At 39.4% G+C, this 26,399-nt stretch overlaps 1 protein-coding gene across 1 annotated transcript in view; it reads left to right on the top strand.

The window, feature by feature from the left end:
- The window catches only part of CCDC14 (coiled-coil domain containing 14), an 11,667-nt gene extending 664 nt beyond the window's left edge, over nt 1-11,003 (top strand). The window contains exons 2-12 of the mRNA XM_009327172.1: nt 1,287-1,362; nt 2,061-2,133; nt 2,228-2,368; nt 3,440-3,679; nt 3,770-3,864; nt 5,204-5,780; nt 6,324-6,465; nt 7,098-7,177; nt 7,617-7,835; nt 7,916-8,048; nt 9,392-11,003. Coding sequence (XP_009325447.1) covers nt 1,287-1,362; nt 2,061-2,133; nt 2,228-2,368; nt 3,440-3,679; nt 3,770-3,864; nt 5,204-5,780; nt 6,324-6,465; nt 7,098-7,177; nt 7,617-7,835; nt 7,916-8,048; nt 9,392-10,376 — 2,761 coding nt within the window. The 3' untranslated portion in view covers nt 10,377-11,003. The remainder of the gene's footprint in view (nt 1-1,286; nt 1,363-2,060; nt 2,134-2,227; nt 2,369-3,439; nt 3,680-3,769; nt 3,865-5,203; nt 5,781-6,323; nt 6,466-7,097; nt 7,178-7,616; nt 7,836-7,915; nt 8,049-9,391) is intronic.
- Nucleotides 11,004-26,399: the final 15,396 nt, after the last annotated feature.

Raw genomic sequence — 26,399 nt, forward strand, 5'->3', positions numbered from 1 at the left:
CGGGGGCTCCGCGGCCCTGCAAGGTGCGTGCGGGGCGGGGGTCCCGGGGGGAGCGGGGGCGTTTGGAGCCTCTCCTTGCCTGCGGTCGGGTCTCAGCCCTCTTTAGGTGCCCCATTAGGTCCCTGACTTGCTCGGGGTGGGGAGGGAGGGCGTCGCCGCCGAGTGCGGAGCTGGGCCGTCAGCGTAACGACTCCTGAGGGGGAGTCGGGCCTTCCGGCACCGAATGCCTTTGCTTTCCTGGGCTTGGCCCAGCAACCCTTCCTCGGGGCCCAGCGGCTTTATCTGTGTCGGTAAGGGGCGCCGCGGCAAGCTTTCCGTTCGGGGGTTCTCCCGCCGTGGTGCATCTGTGGTTTGAGCAGCGACTGTAGTTTATTCTTAAAATCCCCAAAGGTCAGGTCAGGTGTGTATTTATAGACCCTGGTTTCAGTCTGGGGCGTATGTTTGTGTGTCAGCCCTTGACCGAGTCATTAAGTGAATTACCGTTATCTGTGGATTGCTGCGGAAATTAATGACGCTTCATGCTGTAAAGGCACGTTTTGTGAAATGAAAACTACAAGATTCAGGCCCTAATGGCAGCAGCGGGCCCCCTCCTTGCCCCGAGAGCTGTAAACTACCTTTAACTGATCTGCCTCAGCAAAAGTTCCTGGGATTAGTGGGCAAAGGTAGTCTTCAATTATGTTGTGAAAGTACTTCAGGAAAATCAAAGTATATTTCTGTAATCAACAGGTACTGTCTTCTGGAAGGCTAACAGGAGCAGCTAAATTAACAAATGGAAGAAAACAGTAAGACCTTAATCATGAATACTATCTAAGATTGAGTGTACGTATGAGCATTTGGGAAGCTTATACTTGTCGTACCTCATAACTAGCTAAAAATTCTTTGTATGTATCAGAAAATGGTTTTAGCTGAAAAGCAGTATGGCCAGGTTCTAAGCAGCCCATGAATAGACAGACACAAACTGAATAGAAGTTTTGCTTTTAGAAATACAGGGTTGACTCTCTCTCTCTCTCTCTCTCTCTCTCTCTGCGTTTTACTTATTAAAGATTGAATTTGTATAGTTACTAGCCATACGGAAGACTGTTCAGTAAAAACTGAATTCTCCTGTGACATAAGCTGTTGATGTCTGCTAAACATGTTTGTTGCCACAATGCAAAGTTTCAGGGAGAGGATATTTTGTTTCTTGATAAAATGAATTTAGTTTAGTTTGCTATTATTGAATAAAAGTAAATTTTTTACTTTGCTGCATATTAAGGAGGTAGTATAAACACTGAATTTGACTTTTTCAGGTTTGGCTTAAGAAAAGGATGTCATTCTGATGTGGAGTCTGGATACTCTCTCTATTCCACTGACTCTGACGATCAGGTAATTAAATGATTTGTTAATACAGTCATTTCTGTTATCTAAAGAGAAGGGAAATTGGAATACCTTGAATAATAGAAGAAAAACAGGTTAATTTAGATACTACTGCATCTAGACTAGAAATAGCTCCTGCAAAGCTAGCAAGAGTGTCTGTACTGCATCTTGCAGATACATGCAGGGTGGCTTTGTGTGCAGTGAGTTTGGCTCTGACAGATCTCATTAAGGCACAGGATATATTTTGCAAACACAGCTGCTGTTTATGGACCAGAGCTGGCCCTGGCAGAAGTATAGCCATATTTGTTAGGTTTTGTGCTGAAAAGAGTGAGTTGTATGGAGTCAGTGCTGCAGTGCTGTTTTCTGTGTAGTGCTGAGTCAATTATCTCCAGAATAGAAATAGGCTGTAGATAATAGCTTAACTGTACATGGAAATAAGAATAAAAACCACACACATGCAATTACCAAAACATAAAATCCAGCAAATGGACACGTGTGCAAGAACACAATTTAGGTTTTTTGCAAAATTTGCGTGTTTGCAAACTTCCATGTAATTGCAGAGTAATACATAGAAAATTACATGTTTTTGCTGGTTATCAGTTGTTTTTTTTCAGGTGACAGAGTGGGGAACACTCTCCTCTAAAATAGTATGTTTACTGAAAGGAAACAGTGATACACATTTTCTGACTGCAGTATTCTTTATGCAGGTTGATACTATTCATAATGGACTTGACCGTTGTGCAGCTTTACTGAAGAACATCTTACAAAATGAGGCTACAGGTTGTACCTATTGGAAATTTAAGTTTTGTTTTTAGTTTTTGTAAGACTGTTTTTATTTGTTTTGTTGACTAGTTTTTCTTTCAACTAACACTAGGAAGGGAGACTATCCATAAACAAGCTGGGAAAACAGCTTCCGTTAAAATTACTTCCAAGCCTTTACAAACCAAAGGAAATACTTCCAAGAAGAAAGGGTTGAAAAAAAACATTACTCCTGCCCACGTCCGAAAAGAAATTGGTAAGCAGGCTTTCTTGGGCTTGCTTTTTTCTCAAACAATATTGAGACACTCGTCAACTTATTGAGATATAACAAGGCTTCACATAATTTGTCGTTTGTTATAGGTTGATCCAGGGCTGCATCCACAAAAGGATATAGACATTACTCATTGCTTTTTAGAAACCTTAAATGTTTACTAAACAGTTACTAAAATTCACAAATGTACAAGGAGGAAAGTTGAGTGCATTTACAAATACCAATATCATCAAGTTTAGCTAGTAGGAAGTGTGGAAGAGAATAATAATACCCATGCCCCATTTCTCTTGGACAGTGAAGCATTACAGTGCTTTGTCTCTGTTTGGGATATGCAGCTATAAACTGTCCTGGAGTTAGGTGTCCAGCCAGGCTTTTCTCCAGATCAGTTTCTGGAAACAGGAAAGTGTTGCAATAAATAATAAGAACTCAAATGGTTTAGTGGCCAGAGCACTTGAATGGAAACGTAGATGGAGTGCTCTAGGCTGAGTTGCTCTCAGTTAAAATATTTCACTTTTTATTAGCGTTTCTCCCTCTCTCCACCCTGTTTCTTTTGTGTGATTTCTAATCCAGTAGACAGGTGGGGCCTGTAGGCTAGGTATGTAGCAGAACGCCTATTTTGTGAATTGTAGGTGAGCACATAGCTGATACCTTTCCAGCACTGTAAAAATACGGAGTTTTAATTATACCCAACATACAAAAATGAGGTTTGGAGGATGCTTTGGTATAGGTTATTCTGAATGGTCTAAAAGCTTAGGAAGCAGCTAAGCAGAGATCTTTAAGAATTGCATTTTAGAACTGGCCTTCTGTAGGATTAAATCTCTGCTTCTTTCAAGGACAACAGTCTGTCCAACTGGGTTAGGTTGCTCTGTCTAGAAGACAAAAAAAGGATGGATTGATTTCCTGGTGAGTAAAAATCTGACTGGAATCTTAGGCTGTAGTGTCTTTTGCTTTTCTTTTTCAAAGGAACCTGCCAGGGTCTTCCTGACAACACAGTGGGCTTGTATACATCGAGAAGACCGACAACTTCAGCGGGGTTTTTTGTTCTTTTCTCTGTAGTGCCAATATCAAACAGAAAACTTGCCTTGTCCACCACACCTTCTACTGAGAAAGAACTTTCCAGTGCAGCACAGAATCAGATGGTTCAACCAATTCACGTGCCTTGCAGTCAACACTCTCCTCTGATGCATCAGAAACTGTGTGAGCATGTGCAAACTCAGATGTCTCTGATAACTGGCCAACCACCACAGAACAGTAATGAAATTCCTACTGTAACTTCTTTTCCTACCTCAAATCACGGTTAGTGGAACTATTACTGTAGAGCCTGCTATTTTACTGTATGAGTTTTGCCCAAAATTGCCCTGGTCTATGAGTGTTGTTTTCTTTCAGGATGTCAAAACGTTACAGCTTTCAATTATCGATTACCTACCTCCACACCAGCTCTGTTCCTGCAGCAGTCAGCTAATCCCTTATCTACTCAGTCAGTAAGTAAAAGTTTGATTCTGATTATTAATAAACGTTTTAAATTAGCACTGCCTACTTATTTATACATTTATTTAAGTGTGTGGGTTTTCTTGGGTTTATGTAATTTTCCTTAAAGAAAAAAAATTACATATTTCAACCTATAGTGATGAACAGAATAAATAATGAGAGAAAATACTGCTATTTAAAATACATTTTATATAGACACCAAAAAATGAAATTAGAGGCATTTCAACTGGCTGCTTCTTTCTGTGTGGTGAATTCTGTAATGAGACAGCAAACGTAAGGTGCAGGAAATTACTCGTTACTGTTAAGTACACTCTTAGTAACACACATTAGGATCATTAACCAGCTCCTGATAAAAGAAATCATATCTCATATATAGCTTTTCCCTGCCAATGATCAAGTTGATTATTTCTTCAGGCACTGTGTATTATCTTAGAGGCACATTTTAAAATACTTGTGTATTTCAGGGTATAGAATAGAACTAATGAAGAGTACCAACTGCTCTACAACTACCTGAAAGGAGGTTGTAGCGAGGTGGGTGTCGGTCTCTTCTCCCAAGTAACTGGCGATAGGACGAGAGGAAATGGCCTCAAGTTGCGCCAGGGGAGGTTTAGATTGGACATGAGGAAAAATGTCTTTACTGAAAGAGCGGTTAAACATTGGAACAGGCTGCCCAGGGAAGTGGTTGAGTCACCATCCCTGGAGGTATTTAAAAGACGCGTAGATGCAGCGCTTAGGGACATGGTTTAGCAGGCATGGTGGTGTTGGGTCGACGGTTGGACTCGATGGTCTTAAGAGTCTTTTCCAACCTTAATGATTCTATGAACTGCCACCTTGGGAATGTGGTAAATGGCTTGCACCTGCACCTTGAAACTGTAAGACTGTAGACTTACCTTCCATCTGCAGGCAGTACATGTATAGCTAGTGCTGTCCTTGACTTTTAAGAAATTCATCTACTTAAAATATTGAAAGTTAACAGCGTTGTCTTTTTTTTTTCTTCCCTGTTCTGGTTTGATTCAAGGAATGAGTGTTCATAAAGTAAAAAAACCAAAAACAAAACACTGCTGAGGTTTTTTCTTTACAGAACAGCTGAAAAAGAACTGTGCTTTAATGTTGCCAGTAACATTTAAGATAAAGGTAATTTAAACCAGATTTACATTTTAATTACTCCTTAATATACTGGGAAATGATGCAATTAATGAGTTGTAGTTGCTTTTATGATTTGCAAAGAATGATCAAGACTACATTAAGTCAGACAAGGTTTTTTTGTTTTTTTAAGATTAAAAAAAAAAATCCATGTTAATTTTTTGTTTAATATGAATATTCTTTATGCAGGATGTTCCTGTAGATGGTGGCAATGAATGTGTGCCAGAGACGGGAGGACCTGTGGTTTGCCCGCTAGTTTCTGCTGCTCCGACTACTGCTGCGCAAATACAGTCTGCCACTGCTCTTCCTAGTGTGATCCCTTGTATAGCATCAGGTGCATCAAGTAACTCTGCAGTGCCTACACTCATCCCATCATCTTCTGGCAGAGAGATGACCCCAAACCATGAGCAACAGATAAAAGAAGCAGATTTGATAAGATGCATACAAGCTCACCTGGCCCTGTTACAGTCACATGAAATGATGAATGGCGGGACTGAACAGAAGCACCATCATCATTGTCCAGCGAAACATAATGCTTCAAGTAACAAAGAGGAGGATACTTCTGAAGAACACAGTGAGGACGCTGTCAGCGAAGATGATGGATTGAATGTACTTGATGTAGCCCCAGTGAGAGATACAAGCTGTAAGACAAGTTTTGTGAAGAAAGTTCTGAAATGTAGAACAGAAAGTCCAGAAGAAACAGCCCATAAAATTAAGACTGTAAAATATCTTCTGGGAGAGCTCAGAGCACTGATAACAGGTCAAGGTGAGGACATTTTCATTGTGCAGTAGAGTCATTACATACAAAGAACACAAGAGCTGTGTTAAATGAGCGAGCACTTCAGTTTCTGGAAGTTGTGTGTGTCAGATGATATGGGACACCTTGAAGTGATTTTCCACAACTTTAATAGCCTTATGTTTCACTCTGGATAAGTACTAAGTTATTTTTTGGAGTATTTTAACATTATCAACAGGTAGGATAAAGATTGTTCTCATTTCATATACAGTGTTTTCTCCTGAGGAAGGGAGCAGTGTAGACGGACTGTAACAGCAATCCCGCCAAGGTTGGTTGCAGAGATGGTGGGTTGTGATTTATCAAGAACCTAAAGCGTAGTTTTCATAGTCAAGCTTAAAAACTTTAAATAAATAAATATGGTTAACATGAGATTTTCTTGGGAAAAAAAGTAGGTACTATTATATCACTTTGTAGATTGCTTAATCGCATATAAATTATTACTGTCATATTACAGGTTTATATGTTTATGGGTTGTTTGTTTGTTTGTTTTTTTCCCCCCCTCCCCTCTTGCAGATGATTCAGAAATGTTAAGGTTGATGAGTGAAATAGAAGACTGCATATCACTGCTCCCAGCTGTAGTGGGAAGTACAAATATACAAGCTGAAATAGCACTAGCTTTACAGCCTCTCAGAAGTGAAAATGCCCAGCTGCGTAGGTTAGTAACTCGTCAGTGATTCTGTATTTACTGCAAGTGTGCCTAGAGCATCTTTAACTGGTCTGTTCTAAATTGCGTATTTTAGCATTGTTACGGTGTAAGTGTTACGGCCCTTTCATTCTTGTCTGCAGTATTTATATATTAGAAAGTGTGTTGGTAAGGCTATATAGTTTAAAAATAAATGATTAACACATAGCAAGACTTCAGTTAATACTGCTGTTTTAGTAGCATCAGTTACATCACGATTGTGCCTTTGTCTAGGTGGGATCAATGTATCATTGTCTCTGAAAACTGCAGTATCAAGGTAGTTACACTACAAAAAGAATATAAGCAGGCTATTCTCAAATGCAAAAATGTCTGTCATTTCAGGGGAGCTCTCAAATACATAACTAGGTAGCACTTTACTTCAGAACAGAGGGAAAGATATTTACCAGAACTTACAAGGGGTCTTTTGTGTTGAAGAAATACAGGAATGTAAGAAAAATGCATTATTAAAACTTTTTTATATTTCTGAAACATTTTGTGACATTTAATTCTCAGTAGCAGCTTCTTACCAAACTAATTTAAAATGCAGTGGTTCTGAACTTATTCTGAACTTTCTGAATTTGTGCTTTTTCACAATTCACATTTAGGAGACTGAGAATATTAAACCAGCAACTCCGGGAACGAGAAAGAAGTGAGAAGACACCTGGACAGAGCTGCAACTATGAATGTAAAGTACTAATAAAGAATGATGCTTGTTAGGGGCGTTTTTGTTAAAACTTTATTTAAATAGATACAGACATATAAAGATACAGATACATAAACAAAAAATAACAGTATGTATTGTGGCCTTTAGTGGCAGCTGAACTAAGTGTTGTGGGTCTAATCATGCAACTGCATTTGCAAGGATTGTTGTGCCTGTTTAGACTCCACGTAGTGAGACTCAGCTCTTCAGCTGCCAAGCACATTATTTTTCTTTATGTGCATCTTAAAATGAAGATGACAGATAATTAAGAAGAAAGCTTGAGTTTTATCTTGCTGCTTCAAAAAACCCTTCTATTTGTAAGCGAAATTCATATTACCAAGATTGTTTAAAAACTTAGTTTGATTTAGAAATTCAAACTGTACCACACAAAACGCTTAAACTTTTTATGTTTTACTTTTGGTAGTAGTTTCTTTGCAGTCCTTGAATATGATGCTCCAGAGTCAACTGAAAGAATCACTGAAAGGCCTTGAGTCACTGCAGGCTAAAAATGAAGAACTACTTAAAATAATAGAAAGTCAGAAAGAAGAAAATAAACATCTTGCAAAAGATATTCAAGATAAAGAAGAAAAATTGCTTGAAAACAAACAGCATTATGACATTCATTCCACCAAGCTCAAGATTGGTATGTGGTTTGAATTTGTTTGTTCTTCATTTAGTGTTTTAAAACTTAAATAATTAGGTAAATTCTTCTTGACATTTTAGAAGTGGAAGAGGCATTAGCAAATGTGAAGAGCCTTCAGTTTAAGCTGGAAGCTTCAGAGAAAGAAAATAAGATTTTGGGCATAACATTACGTCAGCGTGATGCAGAAGTTAACAGACTGCGTGAATTAACCAGGTACTATTGGCTGAGCTATTTTTTTGCCTCTTGACATCAGTGGGGTGTGTTTTTTTTTTCATACTTTGGATTATTGTAATCTTAGTATCTTGGTGGTAGTAGGTCACATAGGCTAAAACTTCTCTTTGTAGTTACTTTTGCTGCAATGGTGCTATAATTCTGTTAAAACAGAGTTGTCATGCTCCATGACTTGAGTTCTGTTGTAAAGTAAAATGCTATCTGCTCTAACTTGTGCTAAGTTTTAACTCTTAATAGCAGACCTGCCGATAAGCAGCTCCATGGGAAGCACATGGACCTGAAAACCTACTGATATTTCCCTTGAAGCTGTACAATTTGGAAACTAACTCTTAACCTGAATTAAGGAGGGATTTTTTTTTTCTTTACACTTGTTCAGAAATCGGTCTGTTTTGAGAAGAACTTGCAGAAAGATCTGTCGTCAGGACCCGCAGCAAGCTCTTCCTGTGGGAATGAGCAGTCCTTTATTTAATTGTACACGCATTTGAAGTAGATTATGCCAGATACTAATTATGGGTAAAGATGGGAGTTCTTGGATCACTGAATGAGGGTGGTCGTTACTCACAATTTTTTTAGAACTATTACTGTAAATGTATTTCATCATGTTCTTTTATGATGAATATAGTGGCAAGCTGGGAGACTTAAATAGCTTTTTGTGCATGCGAAGTGATATGTACGTAAGATTTGTTTGGACATGATGTGCACAGGAAGTTAACTGTTGTCTGTCTTGTTTATGGTTGATACTGATTGGAATGGCAGAATATTTTTAATCAACACTTCAGATTCCTTAGCAGAAGTTTAGACACGTTACACACTTCTGTGACTACTATACTGACCACCAGATGGTAGTGTAATGATGTCTTATTACGCGTGTGTATGCTATATATGTAAACATTTAAGCATTCATTTCTTTTGATGTACAAAGCAGAAAATGAGACGAATTATTTATTTTTTTTAATTTAGATGCAATGGGAAGAATAATTCAGAAAAAATTCTCACTGATTTTGATAACTGTTTATGTATCCTTTGTAACAGTTTCTTGACCTCAATTTATTTCATTTTGTAGTACTCAAAGCAGGTAAATCGACAATAATCTCGAACTTCATTGGGTTGTGCTGTTTTAGTTACTTTATAGGCACGCTGAGCTAAGAAATTGAAGAAACTTGGAGTTGGTTCACATTTATACTATGTTTTATGACAACATGTAGAAAGAGAATTGTAACTTCGCCGCAGTCTGATAAATCTAAGGTTTTCGTGTTATATAAAAGTTTTAAACTATTTTTTTAGTGACTATTTTTAAATCTGATTAGTTGATCTTATCTTAACAGAACCTTGCAGGGCAGTATGGCCAAGCTTCTGTCTGACCTCACAGTAGACAACATTAGACCCAAACCTGAAAAAGGTCTCTCGAAGTCTCTTTTGGAAGACCATGAAAAGCAGATGCAACCTGATCCGTTTCCTGGGAGTACTTCAGTAATGACGTACCTTAAAAATTTAGAAATGGATCATATTTTGACAGATACAGAACTTCAATTCTCAAATAAAAGTGGAGAATTAGAAATGCAAAATCTAGCCTATGAAAAGTTTGCTGCTGAAGGAAGTAAAATAAACAGTACGTTCTCAGGAGAAGGAACATCAGCTCCCAGAATACTACTAACCTCACTGAAGCAAGATGCAGAAACAGTTAGTGATTCTGGGACTTTGCTTGATGACCAAAACAAGTTGGATGAGACTGTTTATATTCCATTGACTAGCAGTGCCTCTAAAAAACAGCAGCCGATCTCTGACAGAACTGGTGTGCTACCCCAAAGTAGAGGGGCTTGTAAGATGTTGGACTACCACTGTGAGCTCTCAAACTCCGTGCAGCAGAATGGATGTGAGATTGCAAAGGATCCAACTATTCTGGATAAATTAAGTACTGGCTACAGTGTGAAAAAGACTATGGAAAACACACTTGAAGTTACAGGGGATAAAGTGAAGCCAGAGGGAGACAAAGTCCAAATGAGGCCAAAAGGCACTCCAAGTGGAGCTGCCAAAGACTTTACAGACAAACCAGACCAACCTCGGCCTGGTACATACTCTCACATACCGATGCTATTTCAGAAAGAGATTTCTCAGAAAAAAGGTAGTGAAATACCTGATTTTAGTTCCGTTTCATTTGATGATATATCAGGAAAGTCTGAATGGAGCGCATCCTCTTTCTCAACATTCACTTCTCGGGATGAAGAGGACTTTAAGAACAGCTTAGCAGCCTTGGATGCCAACATAGCTAGGTTGCAAAGAACTCTGCAAAACAGCATTATGAAACAATGAGTATGAGGAAGCAAAATGGGGTGCACTTGTTCGGATTATTTAGGTTTTTCTGAAGTATCTTAGTAAGTATGGTACTGATATGAATATTTGTATTTTTTTACATGAAATTACTTGTTCCTAGCTGTTTAAATTATGGATGGGATTTGTTCCTCATTAAGCTATGGTGCTGCTTCCCTTGATGTGTACAACTTGATATAACTGGTATAAATGCCTTTTTTTAAATTACGACTTAGATTTATACTCTTTAATTGCAAAATTAATTCTTAGAACAGCACTTGATAACTGTTTAAGAAACCAGTGTGCTGTTAGTAGTATTTTCTATTAAATGATAAAGTACACTTGCATGTTTTTTCTGTGTACTTTTTCAAAGTAGTAAGAACAGCATTGAGAGATGCATTTGAAGTCAGTTACAGATGTGATAAAGAGAACTTTTTATTTCATTATCATTTGACCATTATAAAATTGGATGCATAGGTATTTTCCTTGGTTATGACCTTATATTTCAAGAAATTGGCTCCTTGTTCTGGTTCACTGTGAAGGTGTGCAAACAGTAGTGTCAATATCAAAGAAACAGGTGGGCAGGACTTATTCAGCTGCATTGCTTCTTAATCCAAGTTGAGTTTAATCAAGAAGTGGGAGTTTAACTGGTGAAAGTGGAGCTGCCTTGAACTTAGTGTTCTGCCTTGAGTGGGTGGATCTGTTAAAGTTTTTTTTTTAAAGAGGAACTTAGGTGCAGAAGGCTGAATTAAACGTCCTTGTTCACTAATTTTCTTTGTTCCCCGGAGAAAGTCACAGGTACTGTACACGGGCAAGAGGTTCCACAGGTAGAGGCCAGGGAAGAGCTAGCCACAGAGCAGCTCTGCAGGAACATTGAGAGTTACAATTGATAAGTCAGGATCATGCTGTTCAAAAAAAAAAAAAAATGCAGCCATCACATGGGATTTGCAGTATATGGTAGATCCTATATAATACATGAAGTAATCCTTTTTCACTTATCACTGGTAAAACTTAGTTTTCAGTTTTGAGCATTGTACTTGAAGAAGGAAGTTGATTAAGTGGAAAGTCCAGATAAGAGCAAGAAAAGAACCATCAAAGTTCTGTTCTCTTCTACAATTCTGTTTTAGGTCGTAGTTTTTACAGATGCTTGATTTAATCTAAAGTAAAAGAGAATATAGTACCAGTAGATAAACACAGAACAGTCTGAAGCATGCTGAGAAACAGAAGCAATAACAGGCTTCAGCTGACACAAAGGAGATAAATTAGGCAGTAGTGAAAGCTGGCAAACCAGTACAGTTAGTGAAGCACTAGGATATACAGTGTGAGGAAGTTATGGCAATTCCATGGTTGTTGAGGTGTCAGACATCTATTGGGCATAAATACAGAGAGTCTGGACTGAGTCACCCAGACTGGCTCTCACAGGAATGGGAGCGGAGGGGGGAATGATTCCAGTCCGTTGTTCTCCTTGACAGGGCTTTCCAGCTCTCAATGTCAAGGATATGCATCATGAAGTTTTTAGGTTACAAGTACAGGAAGGTGGTGTTATTGCTACCATTCTGTTCCTCTTACACCCTTTGCAGTGCTTGAATGCTGTTTTTCATGACTCATGGTTTTTCAGGGAAAGTATCTTTGGAAAGGGAACAGCAGTATAAGGACCTGAATTTAAGACTGCTTCTTCTGCAGTGTTGCCTTTTTTTTTTTCCTCCTCCTAGGAAACATTACTGTACTTCCTGGTGCTGGCCTCTTTTGTGTCCTTGTGGGACAAAAGTCTCAAAATTTACCACTTCGAAGAATTTTATTTTTTTCCCATGATTAGTTGCTTGAATGAACATGTCTTGAGTTAGGGCACTATCCATACATTGTGCTGTGGAGCATACATTCTGTGATTATTTTAGTTACTAGTAAGGTATGAACACAACACATACTACAGAAGGTGCCAACTGGCACTCCTGCTTCGAAAAAGGAAAGTTAGACTAAATAGTGACTTCAGTGATTTAGAATGCTTTTAAGGCTTGGCCTGGATTTCTTATTACTCTCCACACTATTCGTGCTCAGATTCAAAATAAGGTTGATGGTATGAAAGTGAACACGTTTTAATTAAATATTTACAAGCAGTTTCAGTGTAGAAGCAAAGCAAGATTTAAACAATGATTATGGCGTGGATTAAAGACAAGCTACAATAAATTCTAGTCTTTAAAACTCACGAGAAGGCTGAGAGAAGGTTGGAAGAATATTCATTAGTAGACAGACTAATTCAGTTTTCTTCTTGCAGCTAGGACTGTTACTCCATTTGAAGGAGGATATTTGTCCTGGCCAAAGCTAGTTGCAGTCTGCATGAAGCAGCTGTGGTGTCAAGATGGCCAAGCACGTTCTTCTCGTATTGAGAGCATTTACATTCACTTTTATCTCAACAGGGAAGACGTTACACCATCTTAGTTGTGTCCTGTTCATCTCTACAAAGTTAGTTCTAGCAAAGCATGAGGTGACTACTGGAAAACCTTTTTGGGGATAATGAGATGCAAGCAGGTTTATAATGTGTATCCTCTTAGAGGGAGAAGAAGCTAAGAAGAAGAACTAGGAAGAAGGAGTCTTATTTAATATAGTTCTTTGTTTTGTACTCAGATATGTCAATCAGAGCTATAGCAACTTTAAATGCAATATAAAATTTCCCATATATTGGCATTATGTATGTTCACTGTTGTGGAAGCAAAAGCCAGCAAGATCAAATATGTAAGTCTTTAAAGGGTGGGAAGGGCTTCCAGGATTCAACTCAAGATAAGGACATTGAAACTGTGGAAGTCAACATAATTCTAGTGTTCGATAAGGCTCAATAGAAGATAAATAATGATAACACGTCTTACAAACGTGTTCTTCTAATGTGTTGTATGTTATAAACAATACTTACAGAAAATAAAGGAAATCCTGGAGTCTGCACATTTTCACCACTCAAATTGGCATATTCTCAGAAGTACATAGCATGTAAGATCCCAGGTGACTGAGTAGAAAGAAATACTCATCTTTGGTGCCTAAAACAGCTTAAGTTATTTCTTCTCACTCCCGCAGTAACAAGGTAGAAATCACAATGGACCAAAGGCATCACCTTTGTCAACGCCAATGCTTGGAATATTGGAGTAGCTCATACTGCAGCCTGTATTGCTGCTCTTTACCATCCAGGATATGACAAGTGCTTGTCGCTACATAAATTGGGAGTTACTAGGATTTGTCCTTATTGCAAGCAAGTAGACCTTGGGCCTGTATCTTTCATGGACTTAGATATATTCCTCTCCAGACTACTTTTAAGAACTTTTCAGTCTCATCTACCAGATTGAGCTTCCTGGCTAGATTCCAACACCAAACTTTGTTTCCCCACTAGTTTGAATGAGCAAGGCTAACAGTAGCATAAAAAACAGCCATGAGATACCAGAGACAGTACAAAAAGGAACCATCTCCTCTGTGTCTGAAGGCTGTTCTTCCACACCTGCTGTTTTACTGTGGTCGTGGAAAAACCAGCTTAAGATTTTCTTCTGCTGTATTGTAAGTTATAAGTTATTTTATAGTATATTTTCGGTATTTACAAAGACTTACAATTGAACCCTATGATGCCAAGTTGAGAAAAGAGCGACCAGTTGAGCTGAGGAATTTTTATCACAGGTAGCTAGCTAGCTGATCATACAGCCGAACAGGTATTCAGCAGAACTTTATGGCTTGGCCAGCAAAGCTGGTTTCAGGTTCTGTCCGTCATTGTATCACCTCCAAACATAAGGGATATATGAAATTTGTATATTCAACATAGAACAATGATTTCATGTTCAGTAATAGCTGCTGTGAAACATCTCTCCTGTTCCAAGGATTAACTTAGAAGGAAGAGCTCAGCAGCTGCAACTTCAGTGATTATGTAGCCTCCTCTAGATTTTTCTTGTAGCCACAGAGAGAAGATAGAGGAGTTTCATTTTTACAAAGCCTATTCTGTGAAGTTGACATCTGCACTTTCCAGTGCAGAGCACATTTCATCAAGCTCTTAACAGCCATTTTCCTTTTATGAACCCTTTTCCTTATGGAAAAGGGAAAAGATTAGGCAATGCTCCAGAATCTAGGATACCTGAGTTTAACCCATATATAATTTTCTGCTCTGACTTCTTGAGCAATGAGTGTCTATAATCCAGTGTCTCATTCAAAGAACTGGGGAATGGTGGTAGCTCCCAGCAGACACAAAGGATTGCTGCCTTACTGTTGTGTCCAAGTCAGTCAAGGACTTGATAAGGAATAAAGATGCCGTATTTGCTGAAGTGAAGCTACTGCTGTATCTGTGTGTGTAAATAAGCTACCTGGGGCACCACTTGTGGTCAAGTGGCAACATCATTCAGCTCTGTATGGAAGGAAGGTTTTACAGCTCACGGTGCATTTCGCAAAATAACAGTGATTGCTACTGGTACCTCAAGTACCTTTTCTTAAGTCACTGACTTAGGCAGGCGTCCTTAACAAGGGTGATTTTTTTTTTTCCTTAGAAGGGGAAGAAACATTTCCATGGTTAGAATCTGACTGGTTAGATGAGAGAAATAGATTAAGAAAAAAAAAAAAATCATAGGTTTAGTCACTTCAATGATCTCCCCAAATAAGGCAGAGGAATATTCAAGTTTGAATGGGCCAGCCAGGACAGGTCTGCACACCTACTGCCGCACCAGAACCAGAACCTACAAGAGTTGAGAATGTCAAGTCAGCTTTGGGGTATTAAAGTGGGTATGACAGACAATTCAGTCCAAACACAGATTTAGCTCTAAACCATCCTAGGTAGATCAGACTACCCGCATTAATGACCTGTTTCTGATTAAGCTCAGGCAGGCCATCTCGAGTGGTTCTTGATCAAGATTAATGCAAATAGTGTTAGAGATTAGTGTCTATGTCTTCCCCAAAATTCAGGGAATTCCTTTGGTAATTTCTTTGCATAACGAAGTCCTAGAGTCAATTTTCTTTCAGCCAGATTCAGGGATATTCAGTAGTCTTTAGTTACATGAGTGAGTCAGGGATTTTGCCTGCAGAGCCTTACGTACAGAGGAGTCAAGCAAATACCAGGTGAGGTCTTATTGCTGAGCTTACTTTAGCCTGTCTGCTTTTAAGGTGAAATCAAGAGTGACAGTAACTTCCATGACTGTTCTTACGATTTGAGCTGTAACCGGACAGGAGCCTGAATAGAACAACCTGTCCTTTCCCTCAGCCTTAAATTAGTATTACGTTTGATAAGGTCTTTCTTCAGCGTAAGAATAGTTTATGCTTTTTTTTTTTTTTTAAAGGTGCACACTTGTGCATATATGGTATATACACACACGTAGTGCATAAGCTGAGAAATCTCTCAGGTAGAGAAGAAAATAGTTTTCTTGGTCTCCAGATTTCTCTTAATCTGTGAAAATGGACTGTTTTCTGCAATCCTTAACAGTCTTTGTAAGTGTATTCACTTCAGTTCTTTTCATCTGTTACTGCAGTGTAGGCAAGGGAAAGGTTCCTCCCTGTAAGCAGTGCACACCTTCAGTTATTGCCAGTCCCGTTACGCTTGTCAGGAGTCCTCAAAGGCTTCCCAGTAAACTATGGTGCAGCTGTGAGGAGAGCAGTATTCATCAGATTATCTTGTGCAGAGGCGGGTTAGTCAATGGTCATGCACTGCTTTCCCTTCCAACACTTGACAGAAGTGCCACAGTTACACGGGGATCTTTTTCAGGAATGAAATCGTATGTAAACGAGATGTGTCAACTGTGAACTTCAGATCTACACAGATGCTGTGGTCATGCCTAAATGCATCTTCAGTGAATGATTTCACATGCTGTTTGAAGACCAAACACCAAGCTGAACTGAAAAACAAATGCTTTTGCAGACATATTCTGTTTATCAGGACACACAGTGGACAGAGTATTATCCCATAGGATCTCCTGTAGTATTCTCAAATGTTTGTCCTGGCCACACACAAGACTTCAGACACAGTGCACAGCCACGCAACAACCCCTAGTCATGAAGTGACACCAGTAGTGCTGCAAGTTCACCAGCCATAACACATGCTGAAAATCTTTTTGCACACATGAGAACATCCATTACTGAAGTTTTTACGCTATGCGCCAAAGACGGTGTAAAAATGGTGCTTTACTGACTGGAAAAAGAGCAGTTTAAACTAGAAGTGTAGTGGCCATCTGTGCTACAGTTAACATTATGTGGTTTATAGGGCCTTTAAGCATTTGCATGTCTAAAGACTACTCAGAAGTATTATTTCTTTTAAGACTCCTGGTTTTGTCCCAGCCCATGATGAATTCTGGCTACTTCTCTGCTGCAATCATACAGCCAAAACATATATTTTTTTACTGCCTCCTCCCAGATTCTATTCTGTATTTAGAAGCTAGCAGTGATGGTTTTGGACTTGCAATTATGATATTAAGCTAAGTGTAAAATATTTTTCTTGGCATAATCTAGAATATAAATAGCTTTAACATCAGTTTCAGGTTATCTTTAATCCCTTAGGGAATGCCAGTTCTCTTTCATAGTTAGTCTCAGAACTAAGATCATCCCAACATCACCCTTGCCCCAGCACCCCCTTTCCAAGAAACACAAGCGAAGCAGGGCCAAGAACTCTGCTCTGCCCCCCCAAAACTTCAGACAGACAACACAGAATTATTGCTCTGTGCAGATGTTCCCATACATTCCCTCAACCTTCATCCCCCTTCCCTCCCAGTCTGCAGAGAGGCAGCAGTTCACCATGACACTGGGTGCCCTCCAGCACTAGCGTTGGCTCCAACCACAGTTTGCATTTCTGGTCAAAGAATTTTTCACCACGGCATTTTTATGTCTCACACTGGCCCCTGGGCCAGGGCTTGAAATTTGAGGACTACTGATTTTCACCTTCCCTCTGTACCACCAAGCACACAGGAATGTTGCCACCTAGTCCAGCTTTTAAACCATGACCCTCTGTGCATGAGAGCGGTGGAGCCTCCCTGTAAGTAATGAAGCTAGAGTTTAAGGGATTACTTTCATAGCAGCCATTGACTAAGGAATGACAAGCTCAGATCAGATTTTGAAGTGAGTTCTTTCAAAAGCACTTACTATTTTTATTTTAAAAAGACTATTCATCATCAATCCAATTTTCTCAGTGTAACATACACTGAGCGAATATAGCATTTGCCTGTTCAAGCTTCCTAGTTCTTCCCAGGAGCGTTCCTGAACAGCATCCTGCAACCACTGCTATGCTGGTAAGAAGCCTCTGAGATGCTGCACCTCAGGGAGTCACAAATACCTACCTTCCCTCTGCAAGTGTAGGCAGCAATGCCGACCGCGATGTCAACTGCGACGATAGCCAGCAGCATGCGTATGGACTGAGGAGTCACAGTCCAGCCCCATTCATTCACTGTGTTTGGTGAATGCACGCTAAACACTCCCTTGCGTGCCATCACTGTCTTTACTCCACTTTTGTCTCTGCCATCTCATAGCCTGACCCTAATCCTTACGAAAGGGTTAAGATCGTCCCCTGAGCAAGCACTGCTTCGAGAGCCAGGCTCAGAGAGCATTCGCTACAGCAGAGCCTCCCTCCTAGCAGCTGGCTGTGGAAACAAGAGCAGGAATCATCACCGCAAACTCGCCGAGGAGCCTCAGACACCGTTCATGCAGACTGTCTCAGGCCATGTACGGAAGAGCTGCTATTGTTAGTGCCACTCAGGAAATATTCTAGGGAGTGTGTAATTGTTTACACTCAGATGCTTTTATCAACGCTTAATTAACTGCAGTTACAACACATGTTCACCATTAATATTTTAAATTACTGAGATGTTTGTTAAATCTATTCTGTCGGCCTTCTTAGAAACTTCCACCAAAGGTTCCAAAAGTGATAGCACGTAGTCCTGTGCTTGCAGTAGTAGCCCCTTCTTGCTTAAGGGTCTTCAAGTATGATCTTGCACGACTTCTACATTTCGTGCCCATGACAGTATAAAAGGGACCATTTCTAAAAGTTATCTGATGCTGATTTAATTTTCTTCCTTTGTAAACAGTTCTGGGCATTTCTAAAACACTGTTTTACCCAGCTACAACAAAAGCTGTTGTCATCCAGCCGTGCCGCAGAAAGTGGTTACTTTGGATTTGGCCACATCTTCCAAATACACTGGTTCATCTGTCATTTCATCCCACAGAAGCCACAATGAGAAACATTTTGCTTCTAAAATCCAGAGACTGCTTCTAAAAGTCTAGAAATTTTCCCCCAGTTGGCTTCTTCAGCTGGATCCCCTCTGCTGAAGTAACTGAGCAGCAGCTTCTTCACCTTTTAAATAGGAACATACCTAGCCTAAATGAACTGAAAAGACTAGTTTTCCTTTTACAGAGAGCTGGGAGGACTGGAAATGAAAGTCATTTTACAGTGCCTGGGTTTTGTTGAAAAATCGGTCAGGGCTCCAAAAATTAGCAAAAAAAACCTTCTCCTTTTGAAGATTACTTTACAGGCTTGCAAAAAGATTCATTACTTGGGTCACAAGGCTTGAAGCTGATCATTCTCAGCCTATGCTCTAGACAGACTGACTGTGTAGTACGCCTAGTCATTAAAGATTTCATGTTTGTGGTTTTGCAGGATTTTAGTTTCTAAAGGAGTTATTCTGACAGTTTAAGGGGGCATTAACTAGTCTTGTTGTTTCCATCCACCTCTTGCAAATATTGACAATTAAACCAAGATTACAATTAATGCATTCCTCTGTGCATTATTGCACTTATGGTTGATCAAATCTGGAAACATTCCACTAACATTGAGAAGATTACGCATTTTTTTCTGGAGCAGTTGTGCATTTCTTGGTCTAATCTTTGCGGCTTTATGCTTACATATTAAAGCCTCTCCCTTCCTTCCTGCCATACTTCTGTCCTTGCAAATATCATGTTGTACGTGGTTCTGCTCCCGTCTTCCTTCCAATGCAACCCCTGTTGGGATAAGAGTCTTCCTCGGTTACCCACTGGAGGAAGCAAATTCTTACCATAATGGCATCTGAATGTCTGTGGGTAGTTCGCTATAAATCATGGCTCTAACTTCCAGGGACACTCTATTTCCAAGCCAAGTTCCCCAAAGAACACTCATAAAAGTTTGTGTGCTTGAGATCAGTGTAAGTATCTGGGTTCCAAGCCTGTGAAGGCACTCTGCATCTCAGTTTTAGGATCAGGACCTGTATTTGTTAGACTATTCAGTGCTTACACTATTTAATAGAGAAACTAATAGCTACAGGACTGCTTTAACTAAGCTTGCAGTTATTCTGTTCTTCCTACTCCATCCATAATTGATAATAAATTGCAATATTCTCATGCTTCAGTCCCAATGTATTTACCGAAGGCTTCCATTGATCTAGAGAATATTACTACTACTAGAGGGGTATCCAGACTTTAATGAAAAGTGTTTTTTTCCACAGGCAGGAAAGGACTTAAAGGCTTGTCCCAGAATAATTAAGGATAAAGATTTAACTCCATACTCTTTAGCTTCCTTTGCTGAGGGTAGCAAATATTTTATCTACAGATAGAGCACAACCAGCGATAATCACCACACTGAAATCTGTGCAACAACCCTTGTATGTGTGCTCTGTTGGTTAATTCAGAATCGCTGTGTTATTCTTTTATCATCACTTCCCCCGAGGGATCAGTACCAAGATGACATCTCCCGATCCATTTCTTACAAGAGAGCGCTTTCCGATATACAGAAAAGGTTAACACAAATGAACAAAGGTTTGAGACTTTGTGATAAATGCAGGTTTGTATGTCTGGTGCTTCTGGAACAAAAGCAGCAGTTTGCTAGTAAGAAATGTACTCAGATCAGTCATTTATTATAACATAAAAGGGCTGCCTTTGCACAGCCATTCTGAATCTGCTTCCAGTCTGATCAAGGACTGATACTTATTAGTGAAGCTACTCACAATCCAAAAAGGTATGAAACTGAGGCACGGTTAAACCACAACAGTGACTGTGATGATCCTGGTCTCTCAGGAGAAATTCCCATGTAGAGCTGGAGCTGCCCTGGGAAAGGTCTTTCTCCTGCACTGCTGAGCTCTAATGCTGGACCTGCTGCCTGCATCACTACATTTGATACGCAATTTTCCTGAAGAGCTCAAAGCAAAGTGAAGACTGTAAGTTTTATAAGACGTACATACAGTAAAAACTTGCTCTATTATATGACTTTTGAAGCTTTGTAGCTCTCTCTTCTGATCATCTGAAAAGTCATTTAAGCATGAATGAAGGCTCTAAAGATTGCAAGGTAAGATAGTACCGCCTGTCTTATTAGATATATGTATCTAGGAATACCATCTCTTCCCTCATTGCTGAAGGAAAGGGCTCGGGCCCAACTTATTACAGTGACAGTGAATGGCAGTGAAAGTCAGGCTGGGACTAAAAACAGGTAAGAGAGAGTGAGAGAGAGAGAGAATCAGATGAGATAGGAGGAAAATTTCTTTTGTAGATAAAGGAGGAGAAAACATTCTGCACAATCGACAGCAGCAGACGGCTGGCTGGTTAGATCATCCATCTTTCCATTTCTAGGGTAGTTGAGTCACTGAAACACCTGGGGGACAACTGCAGTTAGGTGTCATCACAATTTATATTCTATTACTTTTAAGTTTCTCCTCTGTAATTTTATTTTGAAAGAATTGTTCCTAGAATGCCTTTGTTTTCTGTTTAAGCGTGCCTGATCCTACAAAGGATTCCCGTTAGCTCTAGCAGGCATGAGGTATGCTGTTTCTTTGGAAACATCAAATCTAATTAAAACGGTAGTGCAGATATAATGCCCTTGGGTGCCTGCAATCCAGGGCATATCTGAGATGCTGGGAGATGGGATAATTTCTCATCAATCTGTAAAGGTCATTTTGGGGACTAGCGGCATCACCTTCCAAGACACGGAGAAGCCAGATGTTAATAATGCCCTCAAGCAAGGGACAGAAAGTGGAGAGAGAGCCAGTGACATCAGGAAGCCCTAGATTGCCATCATCTAACACTATTGAAATATTAATTGTTAGTGACTGTTTGACTGCTCCAATAAGCATAATTTACCCCAACTGTTGAGTAACTTGCTCCCTTTGCTCATGAGTCAGGTTCCAGCCCCTACACAATTTCCTCCGATACGCTTTCAGGACGTCAGCCCCGTAGCGGTGAATGAAGTGCCCAGACCTGAGCACAGCACTCCAGAGACAGCCATCCCAGAGGCATACAGGGGACCAGCCCTCCCTTGGCAGTGACACCCTCCCTGCACAGTCGGTACTTCTCCAGACTACTCCTTTTATTTTGCGTTTTTATTTTCTGTTGCCATGCCACATTGCCGTTCATTACATTGTTCAGCAAAACTTTTAAGCTTTTTTCTTACTAGTGGAGCTTCCCAAGCTCCTTTCTACCCCTTGACAAGATTATTTTCTCTTAGATCTATTAATTTATATTTTCCAAAACTATAGTTTCCTTCTTTTATTGCTTCTAGTCCCTTTGCAACAATTCCCAATGTACTGTAAATTTAAGATTTAATTATTTTTCTGTTTTCTCTCCCTCTATTTTTTTCAAGTTAAGTTTGGCTCTGCATCACAGCATCTATGCTTCCTGTCTTTTAGAGAACTTTCGGTCTGACTATAGTGCTCCTATGCAACTAGTGGTAAATCCTGAACCATGAGTTTATATCCTGTATGCGCTCATAAAATCTGTAACAAAACTAGAGAAATTCTTAATACCCAAACAGGTAGCTAATTGTTTTTTCAATTTTTTTAGCCTTTTGGCTCCAATGATATGAGACAGAGCGCTTTGGAAGCTATTTATATTCTGTGATAATAAGTGGTATTTCGTTCAGTTGTAAATATGTTGCCTTGAAGTTTCAGTTGATATTCTGTCGTCCTGTACTGGCAGGCAAGATAATGGGACAGCTTGACATGCTTTCTTTGGTACCATACATAATTTCACAATCCTACTGTCCCTTCTTAATTACCTTCTCTCCAGACTGCACACATGCATAGCCACATTAAAAGCAGATGATGTTACTTGCATAAAAATGCTAAAATTTGTTACTCAGCTTTATTGAAGCCAAATGAGTTCTGGACAAAGCTCATGCCTTGGATAAAGATTGTGTGTAGAGAGGAAATGGGCTTTCCAGTAGCAGCTGTACAGCCTAAAGCCTCAGGTAGAGGTGTGTTAACAGTCAATCTGTTAGTACTTAGGCAGTTTTCAATGTATAATGAAAGCATGTATTTTTTTTGCTTAGCATGTGTTTTTAGATCTATTAGATTAATTGTTGTTTTCAACCTAACATTACATTTGCCTTAATGAGATTAACTTATTAAAAGCCGTAGTTCCATGAATAAACTAATTCATTCACGTGCTCAGTTCTTTAGACATATAACAACTTATTTTGAAACATTCTCAGAGAAAAAAATCTATTGCACTAGAGAAACTGTTAAAGCTTTTATTACAAGATTTGTTGCAAATCATTTAGCACTTGAATGCCTCTACTGATGAATAGGAGTCCGATCTGAGTCTGAGTCTCTAGCTTATTCTGTTAATTAATTAAGGTCATTTTTCTGTGAAGTCAACATAATTATTCGTATTGTTATGAGGCTAAAAGACTGCAAACTAGATTCTGTTTTAGAAGATGAGGGATACGTATAGAGAAAGAGACAGCGTAAATCTTGTAGTCCTGAAAGTCTAGTACAAACAGGCAAAGAATATGTGTAATTAATTATTATTACAACCTCCATTTAAAAGCAGGGAAGCTGAGATATAGAAAGCTGTCCAAATCAAATTGTATTGTAAGTCTGCAGTAAAGAAATTAAAATGTTTCTTGAGCTACATAGATGTGGTGAAAACATTTAACTTGGATGTGACTAGGCTTCCTCTAATTTCCAGTTTTCAGCTAACATGAGAGACACATTCATGTTACTAACGAACTCGTACTCCAGGATAAAAGCAGTATGTGCAACATATAAACATGTCAAACAGTTGCAGTTGAAAATGAAACTCTGGCAGCAAAACATACAGGCTGAGAGGGTTTTTTCTGCAGTTTATTTTGGGGGTTGATTTTGGAGCCTTTTTTGGTTGTTTCTAACCCCAACCTTTTGGATATTTCAGGATGAAATGAATGCAGTGTTTCAACTGAAGCGAGCATGTTTTCCAACTTACATGTATTCAGAGAAAGACAGTTGGTAGGAAGCCTCTCTCTTTTTCATTAAGGGGTAAAATTGTAACTGATTTTTTTAATGTCTACAAAAGCATTGGGAATTGGCAAGTCTGGAGACCGACACTTTCTATTCACATATGGAAACGTCTGTTCCTCTTCTGTGCTTCTCACCCCTATCAAGAAACTGTAGTTGGTCAGCAAGGTTGTTCTTTTCTATTGAAACACTCGTCATTTCTGAGAAGGTGGGCCATCAGGGTGCTAAATCAGTACTACTAGTGAGATAAGTAGTCTGAGCAATAATCCGATTTAAGAATAATTAAGATGTACCAGAAATACTTCTAGATCTTAACAAAAACCACACCCCACTTCATAAAACTATCAAGGTACCTTTCCAGAGACACTTTCTGTGTCGAAGTAGGTTACTGAGTGTGGGAGAAACACTGAATCTCATTTGTTCCAGTAAGCACACGGGTAAACAGCCATATGTTACCATAATTCATCTGGATCTCACACCCTTACTATTGTCTTATTTTGGGCCTGGTTTTATTTCTTCATCTTTATGGTAGACATTTTGCAACACTCCAGTAGAAACATCCATCCTGATGAAGTGACACCAGAGGTCTGGGGATGTAAGCAAGCTGTGGTTAGTACATATCTGAAAATTTGGGAAAAGCTTGAAAATAGTGTTCATTGGAAGAATCTGCTGGTTACGGTATTTCTGCTCCGCTCTGCTCCACTCCTTTATTTCTGTAGTTCACCAAAAACATATTTAGCCCGTTGAGCTGTCACAGCCATCAGTCTTTAAATACTTCGAGCTCATTCAAAAGAATTGTTTTTGAAAATAATAATCAGAGTTGACATCTGCATTGCGATGACATCGTAGTCTGTTTTGGAGGTCAGAGAGGCAAATTGGCAGCCTTTTTCCAGATTAAGGCTTGGAAAGATCTCGGTCCCCTGCTTAATGACTAAAAATTGCCTTAGTGCTAAAGACAGTCACACACATATACATATGTATAGCTATACATGTATGCATCTAGAGGCAAAAAAATCCTACAGCCACAACATTGTTTTTAAAAGACTCTAATATTTTGTTAATCCTTATGGTGGAATAACAGAGCATTAGTCACAGTTTTCTGTATCAGAAGCACTTCCAGGAACAAAATCCACAAAGTACACACTTTCACTGGAGTCAAATTCTAGCTCCTCCAGCAGGGGCATATACTGAATGTCTTAATGAATGCCAGGTACAAAATACCTACCCACAGCTGCCTTCCTTTCCCAGCTAACGGCTTGTGTTGGAGCAGCATCAAAGCTGGCTACAGGCATAGCAAATGTATGCACCTGCATAGAGTAATTACCAAAGCTAATGCCAGGATGTATTAGCTTCAGTGCTCTTGTGAAAAAAGTATGGATTAACTCCCAGCCTTCAGCTTATTATAGCTGTCTCACTGCACATCCAGTTTTTATGAGCACTTACAAAGCAATATCCATCTATGTTCCTTTTTTATTTCTGATGATGGAGTCCTTCAGCTGTGACATTGGAGCGTACTTCAAAGCTACTCCTTTGTCTGCTTTTCTCCCCCCCCTTTTTTTTTTCCATTTCAAACTCAGCACTAGTTTGCAGGTTACTGCTCATGTCCTGCCACCACACGTACACCTATTGATCTATTTGCAACTTTTATGTAATACTTACTTTTTAATGTTTTAGTACTGGTTTCTTCCTCATCATCTGGAACCAGTGGGAAGATTGGTTAGCCCCAAAAGACAATTTAGAGATCGCTTCTAAAAATCAAAATGGCTTTGACAATCAGTGCTGTCTGCAGTGGGTATCCATCTAATGAGAACTGCATTTAGACACTCCTGACTTATTATTATTGTCCCATGCTGGAATAAATCTGGAAACATAGAAATGAAAAGCTGCTACTTCTGTAACTGTTCTCTTGGGCTGTCCCCAAAACCACTTAAAATTATTTTTATTGTGAAGTTACAATTTCTTTTCTGTGAAAATGGAGTAAAGATAAAAATAAATTTGAGCTCTAATACCCTGCCTGCCCTGTGTATGCCTGTTTTGTCTAGACTGTGAGCAATGAGAACCAGACACCATCTGAAATGCTGATTTCGTTTATTAAGGAAATGAGGCTTATAAGATCCTGGTATCTATCTGTGTCCCCTTAATGACTTTTGAACTCATTGTCTGATTTCAAGCTAATGTGACAGAAGTGGGGGAACAACAAGATAATTAAGCTACTACAGGTATCGTGAAACTTCTAAGTTGGATAGAAGAGAGAGAGCTATAAATGCCCTGAAAGCCTGCTGCAAGAATGCACACGTAGTCTGAGATTAAAGAATCCATACAGTAAAGATCTCATAAATTTGCCTTCTGCAGGAAAAAAAACTAGAATCTAAAATTCCAGCTGGTCAAGAAATACAAATAAACAGCAACCCAAGCCTTATTAGTCTGGTGCCCAGGGAATTAGTCTGCTTATCTGCTAAAAAACAGCAATGCATCCTGCAATGCACAGGAGGAACTAACACTACCATGTGACAGGGATCAGATTGTCCTGATGCTGGGCTGCAGATCAGCCACAGAGGCTGGGGTTGGCAGCCTGCAGAGCTGGCGCAGCTTGGAACAGACACCAAGCTGCATAAATGCTGTGTGAAAACAGAGTGTTTACTATAAGTGTACTCACTTGGATTTGGCTGCCAAAATTTAGGAACTACAAGGCCATAAAGCAGCCCGTGACAAAAGTAGTTCTTTTGATCAGAGGTGACTTGAATACCCAATGTTTCACTGCAGGGCTCCAGAGAAAAGAGATGCCAACTTTGATGTCTGCAGATTCTCTGCTGCAAGGAAGACAATTAAGCTATTTTTAAAAGACTCTTTTCCTAGCGTGGGTGAA

This window comes from Pygoscelis adeliae, unplaced genomic scaffold (assembly GCF_000699105.1).
Source record: "Pygoscelis adeliae isolate BGI_AS28 unplaced genomic scaffold, ASM69910v1 Scaffold227, whole genome shotgun sequence".
Lineage (NCBI taxonomy): Eukaryota > Metazoa > Chordata > Aves > Sphenisciformes > Spheniscidae > Pygoscelis > Pygoscelis adeliae.